The 13,836-nt window shown below is 26.6% G+C and overlaps 1 protein-coding gene across 4 annotated transcripts; it reads right to left on the reverse strand.

Moving 5' to 3' along the window:
- Positions 1–4,260: 4,260 nt before the first annotated feature.
- On the reverse strand, positions 4,261–13,807 carry LOC107452981 (hexosaminidase D). 4 transcript variants are annotated; one of them, XM_016069625.4, is made up of 4 exons: positions 13,711–13,807; positions 13,195–13,238; positions 9,034–9,114; positions 4,261–7,379 (listed from the first exon to the last, which is right to left on the reverse strand). In XM_016069625.4, exon 4 carries the CDS (start codon positions 7,339–7,341, stop codon positions 5,485–5,487), a length of 1,857 nt encoding a protein of 618 aa, XP_015925111.1. In that variant the 5' UTR covers positions 7,342–7,379; positions 9,034–9,114; positions 13,195–13,238; positions 13,711–13,807; the 3' UTR covers positions 4,261–5,484. The 4 variants fall into 4 exon arrangements, with proteins under 4 accessions (XP_015925111.1, XP_015925109.1, XP_015925110.1 ...); XM_016069623.4 differs by having other exon boundaries at positions 8,925–9,114; XM_016069624.4 differs by lacking the exon at positions 13,195–13,238 and having other exon boundaries at positions 13,711–13,803.
- Between the last annotated feature and the right edge of the window lie 29 nt (positions 13,808–13,836).

The following is a 13,836-nucleotide window of genomic DNA, read 5'->3' on the forward strand; positions in this document are numbered from 1 at the left end:
GTAAATTTATTCTCTGTATCAATGAAATGAAAATACAGCTTCAATTCATTAATATTATTTATATATTCGTCTGCTAAAAAGTAAAAAATTCAATTATCTATAACACCATAAAAAAAATTGAAATAGATGAATGTTAAGACTTTTGAACATAGTTGTAAAATATATATCATGTACTAATAGAACCCAATTGAAGTTGAAAAATTTCAATGTGCCACCTGCTCACAGTAACTCCTCCAAAGTAAAAATTTAACAGAAAAATCATTTCAAGATACTATTTTATACTTTTTAAGATGTCAGAAATAATTTTTTAAAAAGATAATAAATAAAAAAAATTAAAATTAAATTCTTTTACAAAATTTTTGAAAAACTATATAATATAAAATATTATTTGATAAGAGAAAGTTTCAATTTGGGGAAAATTCAGGATCAAAAATAACACATTAATAAAGACTTTTCTAAGATTATATTAAAAGAACCTCTTCTTTATTTATTTTTTTATAACCGTCGTTGAAGAGCTGACCCAATTTTATTGGTTTACAACTACTAATGTTCAACTCTGTAGCCTTGTAATTTTATACCCAATCCAGAACACAAGGGAACTCCTGGAACATTTTTATATAATGTAACTACATATTTACTATAACAATAGATAACTCATATTCATAAATTAAATTAAATAGAAATCAACAGCACAAGCATGAATCCTAGATAAACATTTATTATTCTTGCACAAAATTTTTGTTCGAAGTTTTACAAGTGTCAATAGTTCTAAGTCAAAAAAGATTACTTTACAAGCATTTTTATAAGTATTATTTGATTTAATAAATATAGGAATACAGAATAAAGAAAAGTCGTTTTTTTGCAGACCATTTTTAACCAATTGCATAAATGATATATTTGAAGAAACATAACGTTGGATCTTTAATTATTGTTGCACAACAAAAATTAGATGATAAAAAAATCTTTTCTGTCTTTAAAGAAAATAACTGAGAATTTAGCACATTAAAAATATGTATAGATAAAGTAATGAAATACAAGAGCAAAATTAAATTATATTTCAAATAAACTATTAGTGTTAGTAAAATTTAATAACAAGTTAAAACAAAAAAGGTATATTTTAAAAGAATAAGAAAAATACGTAAACTTGATGACTTTATGCAACTCTACACTCTACTCAAAAACTTTTAATGAAAGTTATTTAAATAAACCTAATAAGTAAAAAAGAAGATTAATAGAAACAATACAATCAAGTCAGACTGAAACTCAAACTAGCCTTACATTTTAAACACTTAATCATAACTGGCACATGGATGTTTATGAAGATGCATAATTAGAAAGGTTCTTTTGCCTTTTTCCAAAAAACGTTCATTTTGAAAATAAAATGTACATGTCTTCAGCTCGCATTGTTAAACTTTATCAACAAAACGTTTAAATGCTTTATTTTAGAAAAAGTGAAAAGAAATTATTTTGGCTGCAAGCTGAAGGGAAAAAGAAACTAGTAACTTTCAACGTGAAAACATGTTTTCATAAATTCTCTATGTTGTTATTTGCCTATTTAAAAAAGTCCTCACATAAAAATATAAGCAAATTTAGAAAAGAAACAGCAAATTATTTAACAAAACAAATATTAAGTAATAAGAAATAAATGCCAATCATTTAGAGTATGCAAAATCTAAAATGTTTTCATTCCTTGTTGGGCATGCAAAAATCTTTATAGAATAACATGCTCTGCTAAGCATGTTAGTCTATGAAATACATGCCTTAATGAAACTTATACATGCCTGAATATTTTTCTACACATGTCTATACTGTAAAAAAAAAAAATTAAATCTGTCAAAAAAATTTTTTACTCACAACACTGTATCTACATCAACCTTTTTTAAGTAGACATCAGAAGTATTGAGTGGTGTTAATAAGGTAATATTAAACATGAATTATAATTGAAGATGTAAATTATAATCAGAATTATTGAGCATTACTAACAAATGCACATCCTGCAAAATGTTGCTTTAAAATTATGCCCCTTTCACATCTGCTTTCATATTATAATTTCAACTTTAATATTATTTTCTTTTACACAGTGTATAAGATTAACTTATTTTAAATAAAAACAATTTTGATTGGGAGTATAAAAACTAACTTTGTTATGTAACTTCTTATTTATATAATACATTTCAATAACATTTAATTCTAACCAAATATAATCGATTTCTTCTTTTTTACTCTCCTTCTTGAATGTTATTTATTCACTCCATCTAGCATTTTAGAAATTTTTGCAATAATGAATATCATGTTGATATATTTATTCAGCTATATGATTACTAATTTGAAAGCTAGTACAAATAGGTAGAGAACAAAAACGTTGAATATAAAAAAAAATCTTGTTATGCTTAATTTTGTTTTCGCCCTCCAAAGTTTCTATAAAATCAGAGTTTCAGCACATTATCCTTAACCTACTTACCTTAAAAACAGACATCATCTAATATATTGCTCTAACTCACAGGATAATGGTAAAAATAATAAGCTTCTCTTATGTCTTTTTGTGTCATATTAACTAAAACACTGTCCTAGACCAAGAAAATTTTGTTAATTTTTAAAAATATCCACATTCAAATAATTTTGGTGTTATTAGGAGGAAAAGAACATGTAAGTAAGACATTGTTTGCAGATACATGCCAACATAACAACTTGGCAGCAAAATTAAAGAATCGAAAATATAAATTTCCAATAAAGTTTTTCATATCCATCAAATGACAAAAGAGAATCCTATATTTAAAAAGGATATATGTATAAGAAGGATAGATGTATAAGTTAAAATATATTTTCAGATATACCACATAATCATTAGTCTGATTATATTAACACTAGAAGTAATTATATTGTATATAGTTAAACTCTGAAAAAAATTCAACCTCTTAATTAGCTAAAAGATGAATGTGTTGAATTTTTTTATGATACTAACAGCACTATGGAACTCTAAAAAACATGTCATGACTCTTTTACAATTGTGTCATTAAATGGATATGAAGTACTTCTAAGTCTACTTTTTTTCAAAGTTTACAATTTTGTTACATACCAACGTAACTTCTAAGCTTCGATAAATAAAGGATTTTTATTACTCAGTAGAAAGAAATGTTTTTTCCCCCAATATATTTAGTAGAAAGGATGGTCTTTCGAATCCCATAATCTGAAAATTAATCTTGCAAATATGTCATCGCACTTAGTTTAATGTTTTATCCCCAAGAATTTCTTTTCATTTAAACAATCTACTTTCTCCTCTCACATAAATAAAATTGTTCAATACTAATATGTCTATAAAAAATACCAAATCTCTTACTAAATATAACTGATAATTTATTTATTACCTAGTTCATTGAAATTAAACAAATTGTGTACATTCTGATTATTTTTTTAAAAAATATGCTTGGCTAGAAAGAGGTAAGATGTGTATATTTGTGCTAGAGTTTCAAATAAATACATTAATTTTGCATCAACCTAATAGCAACATCATACTTAATAGTGATTAACAATAATCAAGACATTTAAAACCTAGAAATAGTGAGATATCAATTGATTTTGTAACATGCAAAGCTATTTTAAAGGTATATTAATATTTCAACAAATTCCACCCCCAAGGCTTTTTAAAGAATTCTGAAACAAATAATTCAATTGATATAGAAATAAAACATATTATAATACATTTGAAACAAAATTGTTTTAATCATAGTGTCAAAGTTTTAGTTTATATAATTAATTCACACATCCTTGTAACGATATGAGTGATAAAGAACTAAAAGATACTTTTGATAAACTAAAATTTGTAAAAAATCTTTAGTTTCCATGCATACTTTTTAGATAATTTAAATTTTTTAAATCAATAAAATAATCATAAAGGATAATTTACAATATATACATATAAATGTTGAAATAGTAAACAAAGATTTTTAATCAGCAAACTTTACTTAAGAAAATTAAAATTACTTTAACATTTACTAACATATAAAATCATTAAAGCAGCATTAAAAAAAATTTTAAGTTCTATCTTGAAATTGGGAGTTGAAAAAAAATTTATTATTTTTCTTTTTTATTACTTAAGAGGATAACTTATATAAAAATATTAATATCATTACAATAATACTACAAATATATAGTCAGTCAAAAATTTTAGCTTTATGTTATTTATTATCAAATTATAATTTAAAGAAACGTATGAAAACTTATGAAAACTAAACTATGATAAATAAAAAGAGAAACAACAGCAAAAAGGTCCATTATTTATTTGAATATTTGTTATACTGGAATGATTTTCAAATAGGAATAAATACCAAACTTGTGATTGACACATAAAAAAATTGTATTCTAAAAGTAATGAAGTGTATTAGCAATCAAATATTTATATGTTGCCACATTACTAATAGTGTCAGTTGACCACGGTAATTTTTTGGAGCATAAAAATAAAATTCAAATCAAATTATAACAATTCTGATGATTAATTTCATGATTAAACTCTAAAAAAAAAATGAATAAAATGAGTTAAACTATTTTGCATGATATATACAAGTGAAAATATTTACATTTTAGAAGAATTTGGCATCACAAAGAGGTCTTATGACAAATAATAGTTGGCAAATTATAATTCTATGTCATTATATTCAACATTATTAAAAATTGCCTGGACCTCCAAGATCCTCTTTGTAAATCCTGTGTAAATATCACTTTTAGTCCTTCACAAAAAACAACACAAAATTAAGTATATTGTAAATAAATTCAGTATAAATTGTGGCATATAGCATTTGCTTGAAATTTTTAAGTTTTTAATTGATTCTTGATTTCACTTAAGATCTGTATCTCTAAAACTTAAAACCAAAAAATCAAAGTTTATTCTACTCTTATTAAAATATTTTAAACATCTTTTATTAAAACTACAAAAAGAATACCCATCCAGAATATCATATAAGACCCAAAATAGTAGTAATAACTATCAGAAAAGAGTAACAAGTACAATAACAGCAAAAATATATCACAAAAGAAGCGTTAAAATATGCATATAGAAAAACAAACTCTAATATAATTTGAGAGTAAATAAAATTTGCAAAACATAAATCTAACTAAAAAATTCTTCAAATAGATTTCTTTTAAAAAAAAAAAAACATTCTTAAATGAACTTTGGTCAAATGCAAAACAAAATAGTATTTGTCACTAAAATCTGTTAAACATTGCAATATATTCAAATCAGATAATATACCATATCATATACCTTTTCTTAAATCACCAATAAAATATAATTTTATGAAATATTGTGATAATTGAGAGATTATTTTTCTTAATTTATTAACCAAAAATATTTAATTATCTTATTGATAATTTAGTCATAATTAGGCAGTTAGACATAATTATACTTCAATTGCAGATATAAATAACATTCATAGAAAAGGTACAATAACCAGTTTCTTCTAAGTTACCTAAACTTATATACAAATATATTTATTTACTTAATGGCCTTCTAGGCCAGGACCTAAACTTTAACAAATTATTAGCTTGCGTACGAATTTTTTCAATTTGGTTCACAAGAGGTTTTACAAAGGTCATTAACCACTCATCAATTGTATGTTTATCATAAACTTCAGGCATCGTATTTTGAATGAAAGTGTGAAGCAAAGTAACATTAGTAGAAAGGGCTTCCAAATTTTGAGTAGCAAGTTCAACATGAGCTGGGCTAGAGAACAACATCTGAATATTATATTCATGCATCCATCCTATAAAATGGCTATTAGATAAAAATTTCTGCAGCATGTAGGAAACATGGGCTAATCGTTGAGCTCCTTTAAAAACATTACTTCCGGGATAATTGCAGAGAGTTTCATCAACAGTATAATTTGCCTGAAGAGTTAGACGAGAATCACACATCAAAATATCTCGAACCTTTTGGAATAAATTGTTGTCTACAACTTGTTTCTCTAAGTATATTAAATTTACAGCAAGAGATGGGATGGAAACAGGCAAAAGTTCACAAAGAACTGCAAAATGGTCATAACGTTGCCAGCCAGTTAGAACAAAACCTTTGAATGGTACATCATGCTGGTATTTGGAAAGCACATCAATCCAAGAGACATGGTTTTCCAGATGATAAGATATATTAGTCAAATACTGATTTGCTCCAGTAGCACCTTTAAAAGCACTTGCAGCCCAAACACCAGTAAAATATTTACCATACTTTATCCAGGCATCAGGTTGAATTTTTGCCTCAACAGAAGGACTATATTGCCATGCCATTAGTTCTACATATTTCCAAATTTCAGACTTTCTTATAATTTCATCAGGTACCATGCGAAACATATCGTCCCACATAATTGGCTGAATATTATATTTTTCTTTGATATACTTTGCAATGTTTTTTACATGGTAAATGAATAGATCTTCCTTATCCATGAAATGTTTTCGCATTTTATGTTGGCATAGAGAGCATTCACCAATATAATACACTTCATCAGACCCAATATGCAACCACTTGATGTGAGGATGAAGAGCAACAACTTGGTCAACAATTTGTCTTAAAAGTATCTGGGTCTTATTGTTAGAAGGGCAAATAACTTGTGGATAAACAGGAACTTCTCGCAAGTCTTGATATGCCTGCAGTTTCAAAACAAATTCCATGTGTCCAAATGTTTGTATTAAAGGAATTACCTCCAATTCATTCAATTTTGCAATGTACAATATCTCATTAAGTTCATTTTTAGAATATGCATTTCGAGCAGAGAGTTGTTCTAATGGACCATGGAAAGGAAACATGTCTTCATATTCTATAAGAAGACCATTGGCACCTAATGAATGCAAAAGCGGGAAAAAGTTTTTATAATAATTTACTATTGGAGGAGCACCTTTCAGGTCTAAATGCACAAACTTTCTATTGATATTTATAAGTTCTTCAGGTTTCATAGTTTTTGAGCCTTTACTCACTCGCTCATTAACAGATCTTGCTGGATGATCAATCTCTACTTCCTCTCCCCCTAAATTATCTGCTGTATTAAAATTGAATATTCCAGACCGATAAGCAGAATTTTTTATGTTTGCATGCACCTGAGCTTCCTTAAGACGTTGTCTCTCTAAATGCTTCAAAGACTGAGTAACTGGGAGAAGATCATTTATATTAACCAATGAACCACTTTTAGAAGATCTTAAATGGGGAGCTTTATAATCAGTATGCACATACTTAGAATGAGATTCTGAGTCTTGATCTTCACTAGAAAGAGTTTTATATAGAAGCACAAATATTACACTAGTGCTGGCAACCAAGATCAGATAAAATCTGAATTTTGAATTCATGGCAAAAGATTGAAACATTCCTTTGTCTTTCGACTAATTTTCAAGTAAGAAAAATTCTGAAATAAGAAATAAATATATTTTAAGTTAGATCAGAACCATAGAAATAAAACTGCTGATTATATGACATAGCATGTGATAAGAGATATGAGTTAACCCTTTACAAAACAGATTGAATTAAAAAAATATTCTAATAAAATATCATAACAAAATTACATTTTTTTTAAAAATTTAAGCATAAAATTTTAATTGGATGTTCAGATTGTGGTAATTTTTAAATTGAACACTGTTTTTATTAGCATCTATAAATAATTGATGCTAAATTCAAAGCTCTATAGGTTTTAGGAGATTTCTTAATTATTCTATCAATTACAAATTCATATTATAATTTAAATTTATAAAGAATCTTTAATTATGAGATTCTGAATTAATTTAAACATAGAAATTCAAAAAATTATAACTGAAATTTTTTTTCATAAACCAACAGCTAAACTATAAGTTTCAGAATATGAGTTTCAAACCATTATTGGAATATAAGATTAAAACCATTAGACTATTGAAACCATTCTCTCCAGATGAAAGTCTGACTATAATCATTTTGAAATATTATTTAAAGATTACCATATAATTATAACACTTTATGCTTGTAGCTAAAAGCTACAGAATTCAATTATAAAGTCAGAGTAAAGTTTCAAGTCCTTTTCAAAATAAAAATTACCTGAAACACTTTATTCTAGAATTGACTAACAATTTAAAGAGGCATACTAATCTACTATCTTGAAAATTTTCAAGACTTATTTTATCAAACAAATTCTAAAAAGATCAGTGGAAAAATTTTTCAGAGGGGGTGCACTAAAAATTCCAATGCATTATGTACAATTTAAAAAAAAAAATAATAATAATGAATTTTAATTAAAAAAATTAATAATAATAATGTGTTATAGGAACTTTAGTTTCTAACTACATTTAATTAAAAATTCTTAAGCTTTTTAAAGTTTTTTTTTCATTTAATTTAAATCTATAAAATAATTTAATGCTAAAACAAAAAATAGATATTACTAACAATACAATACATATACTTTCTTTTTTTCCCCTTTTTTATTTGCATTTAATTTGAAAGATCGATTTACAAAATTTCAAGAGATTTTGCATTTATTAAAAAACTTCAAAATGGATGGAAATTATTACATTTTAACAAAAAAAAAAAAAAAATACGGGTGGGGGTATCCTACACCACATATAAAGATATATTTTAACAACATTTTACAGACATTAGAGACCTCTTATATACAATTTGATTAGAATTCAAGCTTAGGGTCTTCTCGTGTACAATTTAATTTGAATTCAAGTTATGCTTATGGAATATCAACTCTATGAGTATTAAGAATATTCAAACATAAAAACCTCTAATGATTTTCTATCAAGGACTAAACATTTTAAGAACTTCATTTCAAGCCTTTAACATTAATAAACTGATATTGAACACTCTCAAATAATTAACAGATTTCTTTCTTTATTCTTCATCAGATTAATATAAATAAACTGTTGAATTTAAGAATTGCTATCTTACAATATATTATCTAGAGATTTTTACATCTACTCACCAAACTAATTCCACCAAAATGATAAAGAGCAAGAAAATATCAAGGTATTAAAAGAAGAAACTTGTAATACATTATTGTTACAGATCTTTATGATAATTTCTTTAGGCACCTGGTATTAAATCAATGCAGTAACTCTGATAAGCTAGGATATTCTCCCAAAAGTAATCCATAAGCAAATACAGATGAAATTCTAAGGGGAAAAAAAGAGAGAATTAAGTTTATTCTGATGTTAAAATAAATGTAACTAACATTTTTAAATTCTTCATTACAGACACCAGCTTTGCATTAGATAAATAAATAATGACAATTGATTTTTTTTTTCAATTTGATCATAGACAAGTTAAAATATGTATACATTAAACTATATACTGTATATTAACCCAGACCTTTTAATTAACCTCAACATTAAAATTTCATCTTTAATTCAAAATTTTTTGCTTTTAGAAAATCTGAACTTATCACTGAAGAAAACTAGAGAATAATCTTGCTTTTTGAAATTATCTTTCATAAAGAAGCAAGATAAAGAAGCTAGGTTATAAAAATAATATATAATAAAAGTATAGTGATCAGTTATGTCGTCTAAAAGGATTTATAATGCCAGGAGGACTAGAATCTAAAAATAAAGGCAAGACTATTAAAGATATGAAATTTAAATTAATGTTCTATATTAGTACAAAAGCTCCAGTTTAAGACTAGCAATTATGAATAGTAACTACTGGCTAGCAAAGTCATAAAAAATGGCTAAAAATAAAGGCATCAACTATTAAAGATATGAAATTTAAATTAATGTTCTATATTAGTACAAAAGCTCCAGTTTAAGACTAGCAATTATGAATAGTAACTACTGGCTAGCAAAGTCATAAAAAATGGTAGTCACTTTTAGATAAGTACACACATAGTTATAGCTAAAGAATAAAAAAATAATTTTTGAATTGAAAAATAAATTGAGTTTTAAAAATGCATGTACCTTATAAAAAAAAACTAAAAAAAGGGGGGGTTCTAAATTTTTTTTTCCTTTTTTAAGAACAACATCCAAAAGGGGCATACAAATTATTTTAAAAAAATAATTAACCTGATGCAATGATCCTAAATCCATTCATAAATATTCAAATGGCTTTTTTATATAAATACAAGACTGACTAAGAAGGAAAAGACAAGATTTAATGATGTATGTAATAAACCTATTATAGTAGTATTTAATTGATAATCAATTATTGGACAGATATTTTAATGTCACGGCCTAACAGAATTCAAATTTAATCAGACAATTCAAATTAATTTATTATTAAATAGGAAAATATGCGGTTTCAAATTTCTTACACAGTAACAGTAATGAGCAAACATTTGTCGCAGAAGTTGCAGTACAGAAAAAATATCCAAAAACTCATTGCAGAAGTTGTCATTATTAATAGAAATAACCAAAAACCGATTGCACAATTTACCACACTTAAGAGTGTCACGCAAACACTGCAGAATATATTTTATGTGTTACCTGAATTAAATTTGAAAATTCTCTTGTATTTTTTTGTTTTTTAATTTTAATAAGATGTTGATGTATCAATATTCAGAAAAAATGGAATGCATAAATAGTAAAAATATATCAGGCATAATAGGGGAGAAGGTGAACATTTTTTATAAAGTTGTCAAAAACCTATATTTAATATAATTTTTAAGTTGTGAAATATTTTTCTTTAATAATAATTTAAACAATCACCCAGAATTCTGGACTATATTTGAAAAAACAAATTTGTTTATTATCATAATACTTCTTTTAAAAAAGGCTGCTTTTGTCCATACTACACAGAGCTAATGTGGACAATCTATGGGGCTAGCGTGGACAAACAGGAAGGTATAACAAAAAAACCAAAATAAAATCAATTTCAATCTAAGCCTTATTAGAGAATCAATATTGACAATTATTTATTGAAATGCGAATTTGTAATAGAGCATTTCATTGTACTAAAAAAGACATTTTAAAAGCAAATTAATACATTTGAAAATCATTATTTAATTTGATTGATTTGAAAATACAGAACCAATTTTAAGTTCAATCAATTTTAATAACCATAGTTTTAACTTGATGAAATTTTCCTAAAACTAAACTAAAACTCAGCGGGGCAACAGCCCATAAAGGGCCAAGGCTACTGTGCCCATCTCAGTTTTCTTGACGTTGGGCTCCGGGGTGCAGGAGCAGATGTTCCGGACTGGTGGTCAGCCGAACGCGGAACCTCCAGTGTTTAGTTCCCAAGCATGCTTGGTACTCATTTATCGACCCACTGAAAGGATGAAAGGCTGAATCAACCTTGCCCGTCTTGAGGATCGAACCCAGGACCTGTGACACTGGAGTGCGAAGCGCTACCACTCAGCCACTAGGCGTCATGAAATTTTTCTAATGGACACTAACGTGTCACTTAGAGATATCATATACACGGTCTGCATCACTTAGTAACTTGCAAAAGAGAAGGCTGTACCATTCACTGATATTATGTTTTAGTTTAATGTAAGACTTCCTTAATTCATCTATATTGAGTCATATTCTTTTTAGCAAACTTAATAAAACATCTCCTTTAAATTTTCGATACAAAAATTTTGGACTAAATTTTTTCTACCTGACATTGAACTCCCTAATTGTAAATGTATATAATTCAACAAAATCATTCTAACTTAGAAAATAAAAAGCATGAAATGTATTTACTTTAAATTTGAAACCAATTCATATTTCTTCCATTTAAAGTTGAATGGTATCAGTGTGGATATGTCCACACAAGTCCCACCAACATATGTCTACAAGAGTTCTGGGGAGACATGTTTCTATATGTCTAATGCTGGTTAATTAAGTATACAGAGCAAAAGTTAATATCAAAATCAGTATAATAAATAGTCAACTTTTGATGAAATTCTAAAAATATATTAATAAAAGAGTAAAAGAAAATTTTTAAATTACTTTTTCAGCTTAAAAAATTTCTCTTACAAGTTTTTACAAAAGTATTCACAGTCTAACTATGCAACTGCAAATCTAAGTGTACAGAGTGCAAAATAAAAAAACAGACCGCCATGAATAACATTTGATCTATTGATCGGATCTTCTTGTTCTAGAACTTAATCTTATCCAAAGATAATTCCATGCAAAAAAATTATTTTTAATAAATATTAATCATTTTTATAATTTTATTTAATATTAGTCAAAAAAATTTTGATTGAAATTTCTGAACGTAATGTTTGTTTTACAGGGCAACTTGTTTACACATTGTTTTTACATGGCAAAATACAAAGTTTCAGTAAAATCTGTAGAATAGCTCCTGAGAAATTGAATTTCAAACATCTGTCTTCTTTGAAATACAATTTCTTAAGAACTGATGTGTTTTATAACTATTCTTTTTCTGAAATGAGGATTCTTACAACTTGAAATGACAAATCTTTCAATGACGATTCTTCTTTTGAACATAAATAATACATCAGGTAACAAATACACAAGAAATACTATGCAAGAAAGTCCAAAGCACAGTGATCACGTTGCGAGTAACGGAATATAATATATAACGGAATAGTAATATATAACGGAAATAGTAACTCCGAAGTATAGGCAGTAAAGAGTTTGCCGTGCACCCTAGTGTAGAAAGCACAATTTAAATATTTATAAATAATAAATTTTTTCCTTCAAATTCCTTAATAACGTTAATACCATATAAAATGCAGATATATATAGTAGATTTGAGCTTTGGGGGGGGGGCATTTCTGTATTGGGATCTGCTGCACCAACTCAAATTGCCAAGGTGCCAAACAGATAATAAATGTGAAATTTTTTTTATAAAAACATGTAGATGATTACCCGGGGGTGGCTACGAGTTATAAATTTTGAGTTGGTCCCTTTCTGTGATTTTTTTCAGTTTCTCGTCGGCTGCTGCCCAGAAGTTGCCAAGAATTGGCGATTATTCTGCTACAGATCAGAATACAGAAATCTCCCTGAGCTCAGTAATAATATTATTTACTTATTTAAATGAAAACTAAATAATCCGTTTCAAAAATTGTCTTGCACAATAAGCTGTAATAAACAGCTGAAAACTTTCTAATCAGAAGTCGCGATGGTAAAAAGCTGTAAATTTGCTTTTATTTACATTTGTATTCAAAACACCATCTATAAGCACACACAAAAAAAAAATTTACTATCTATAACAAGTTATGTACATAAAAAAATCCACAGTTTGAAAATTTTTTAAAAATTGAAAAAGTACTCACAAATATTTAGAAATATATTAAGTACATATCATACCTTTGTTTAGAAGAAAACGGAATCGTAAAATAATTGTGAAATTCCTAAAAAAAAAAAAAAAAAAACAATAAAACTTGGAAGTCTATAATGCATAATCATTTTAAACAAAAAAAAATTTATGTTTTTAAAGTAACCAACAAAGCTAATTTTCATTGCTAGTTTTACGACCATTTCAATGCATTCATTTCAAATGTATTTGGAAATTAAACAACTCAAAACGCTTGACAGAAAATTAGAACTAGAACGTATCTAAATTCGTAATATAAAATTTGAACTTTTATAATGCATTTAAATCATCATTGGCGAGTTCGAAAAACAATTTAAAAATAATTGAAACTTAAGAATTAAGTTTAAGAAAATTTATAAGCGATGTAAATTTGCTTGTGTACCCGATACATATTTTATTAACTTTTGAAAAAATATGCGGTTTAGCACAAAGTAAATAGCCTTTTAGAGAATCAATCCATAAATATCTTTGCAAAAAAGATGACAAAAGGAGCAACGCATAGTTTTTACCTCGAGTAACCTGCAAGAAGTAATTTGCTGTGACATTAAATTCCAAAACTAATAAACCTCCTGAGCAGAAATATAAAACAAAATAGAAAAAATAGAAGTGGAAGTTATTTGTTTGAATTTCTAACC

This window comes from Parasteatoda tepidariorum, chromosome 12, assembly GCF_982258835.1.
Source record: "Parasteatoda tepidariorum strain Cologne lab strain chromosome 12, Ptep-v5.0, whole genome shotgun sequence".
In the NCBI taxonomy this organism is placed as follows: Eukaryota; Metazoa; Arthropoda; class Arachnida; order Araneae; family Theridiidae; genus Parasteatoda; species Parasteatoda tepidariorum.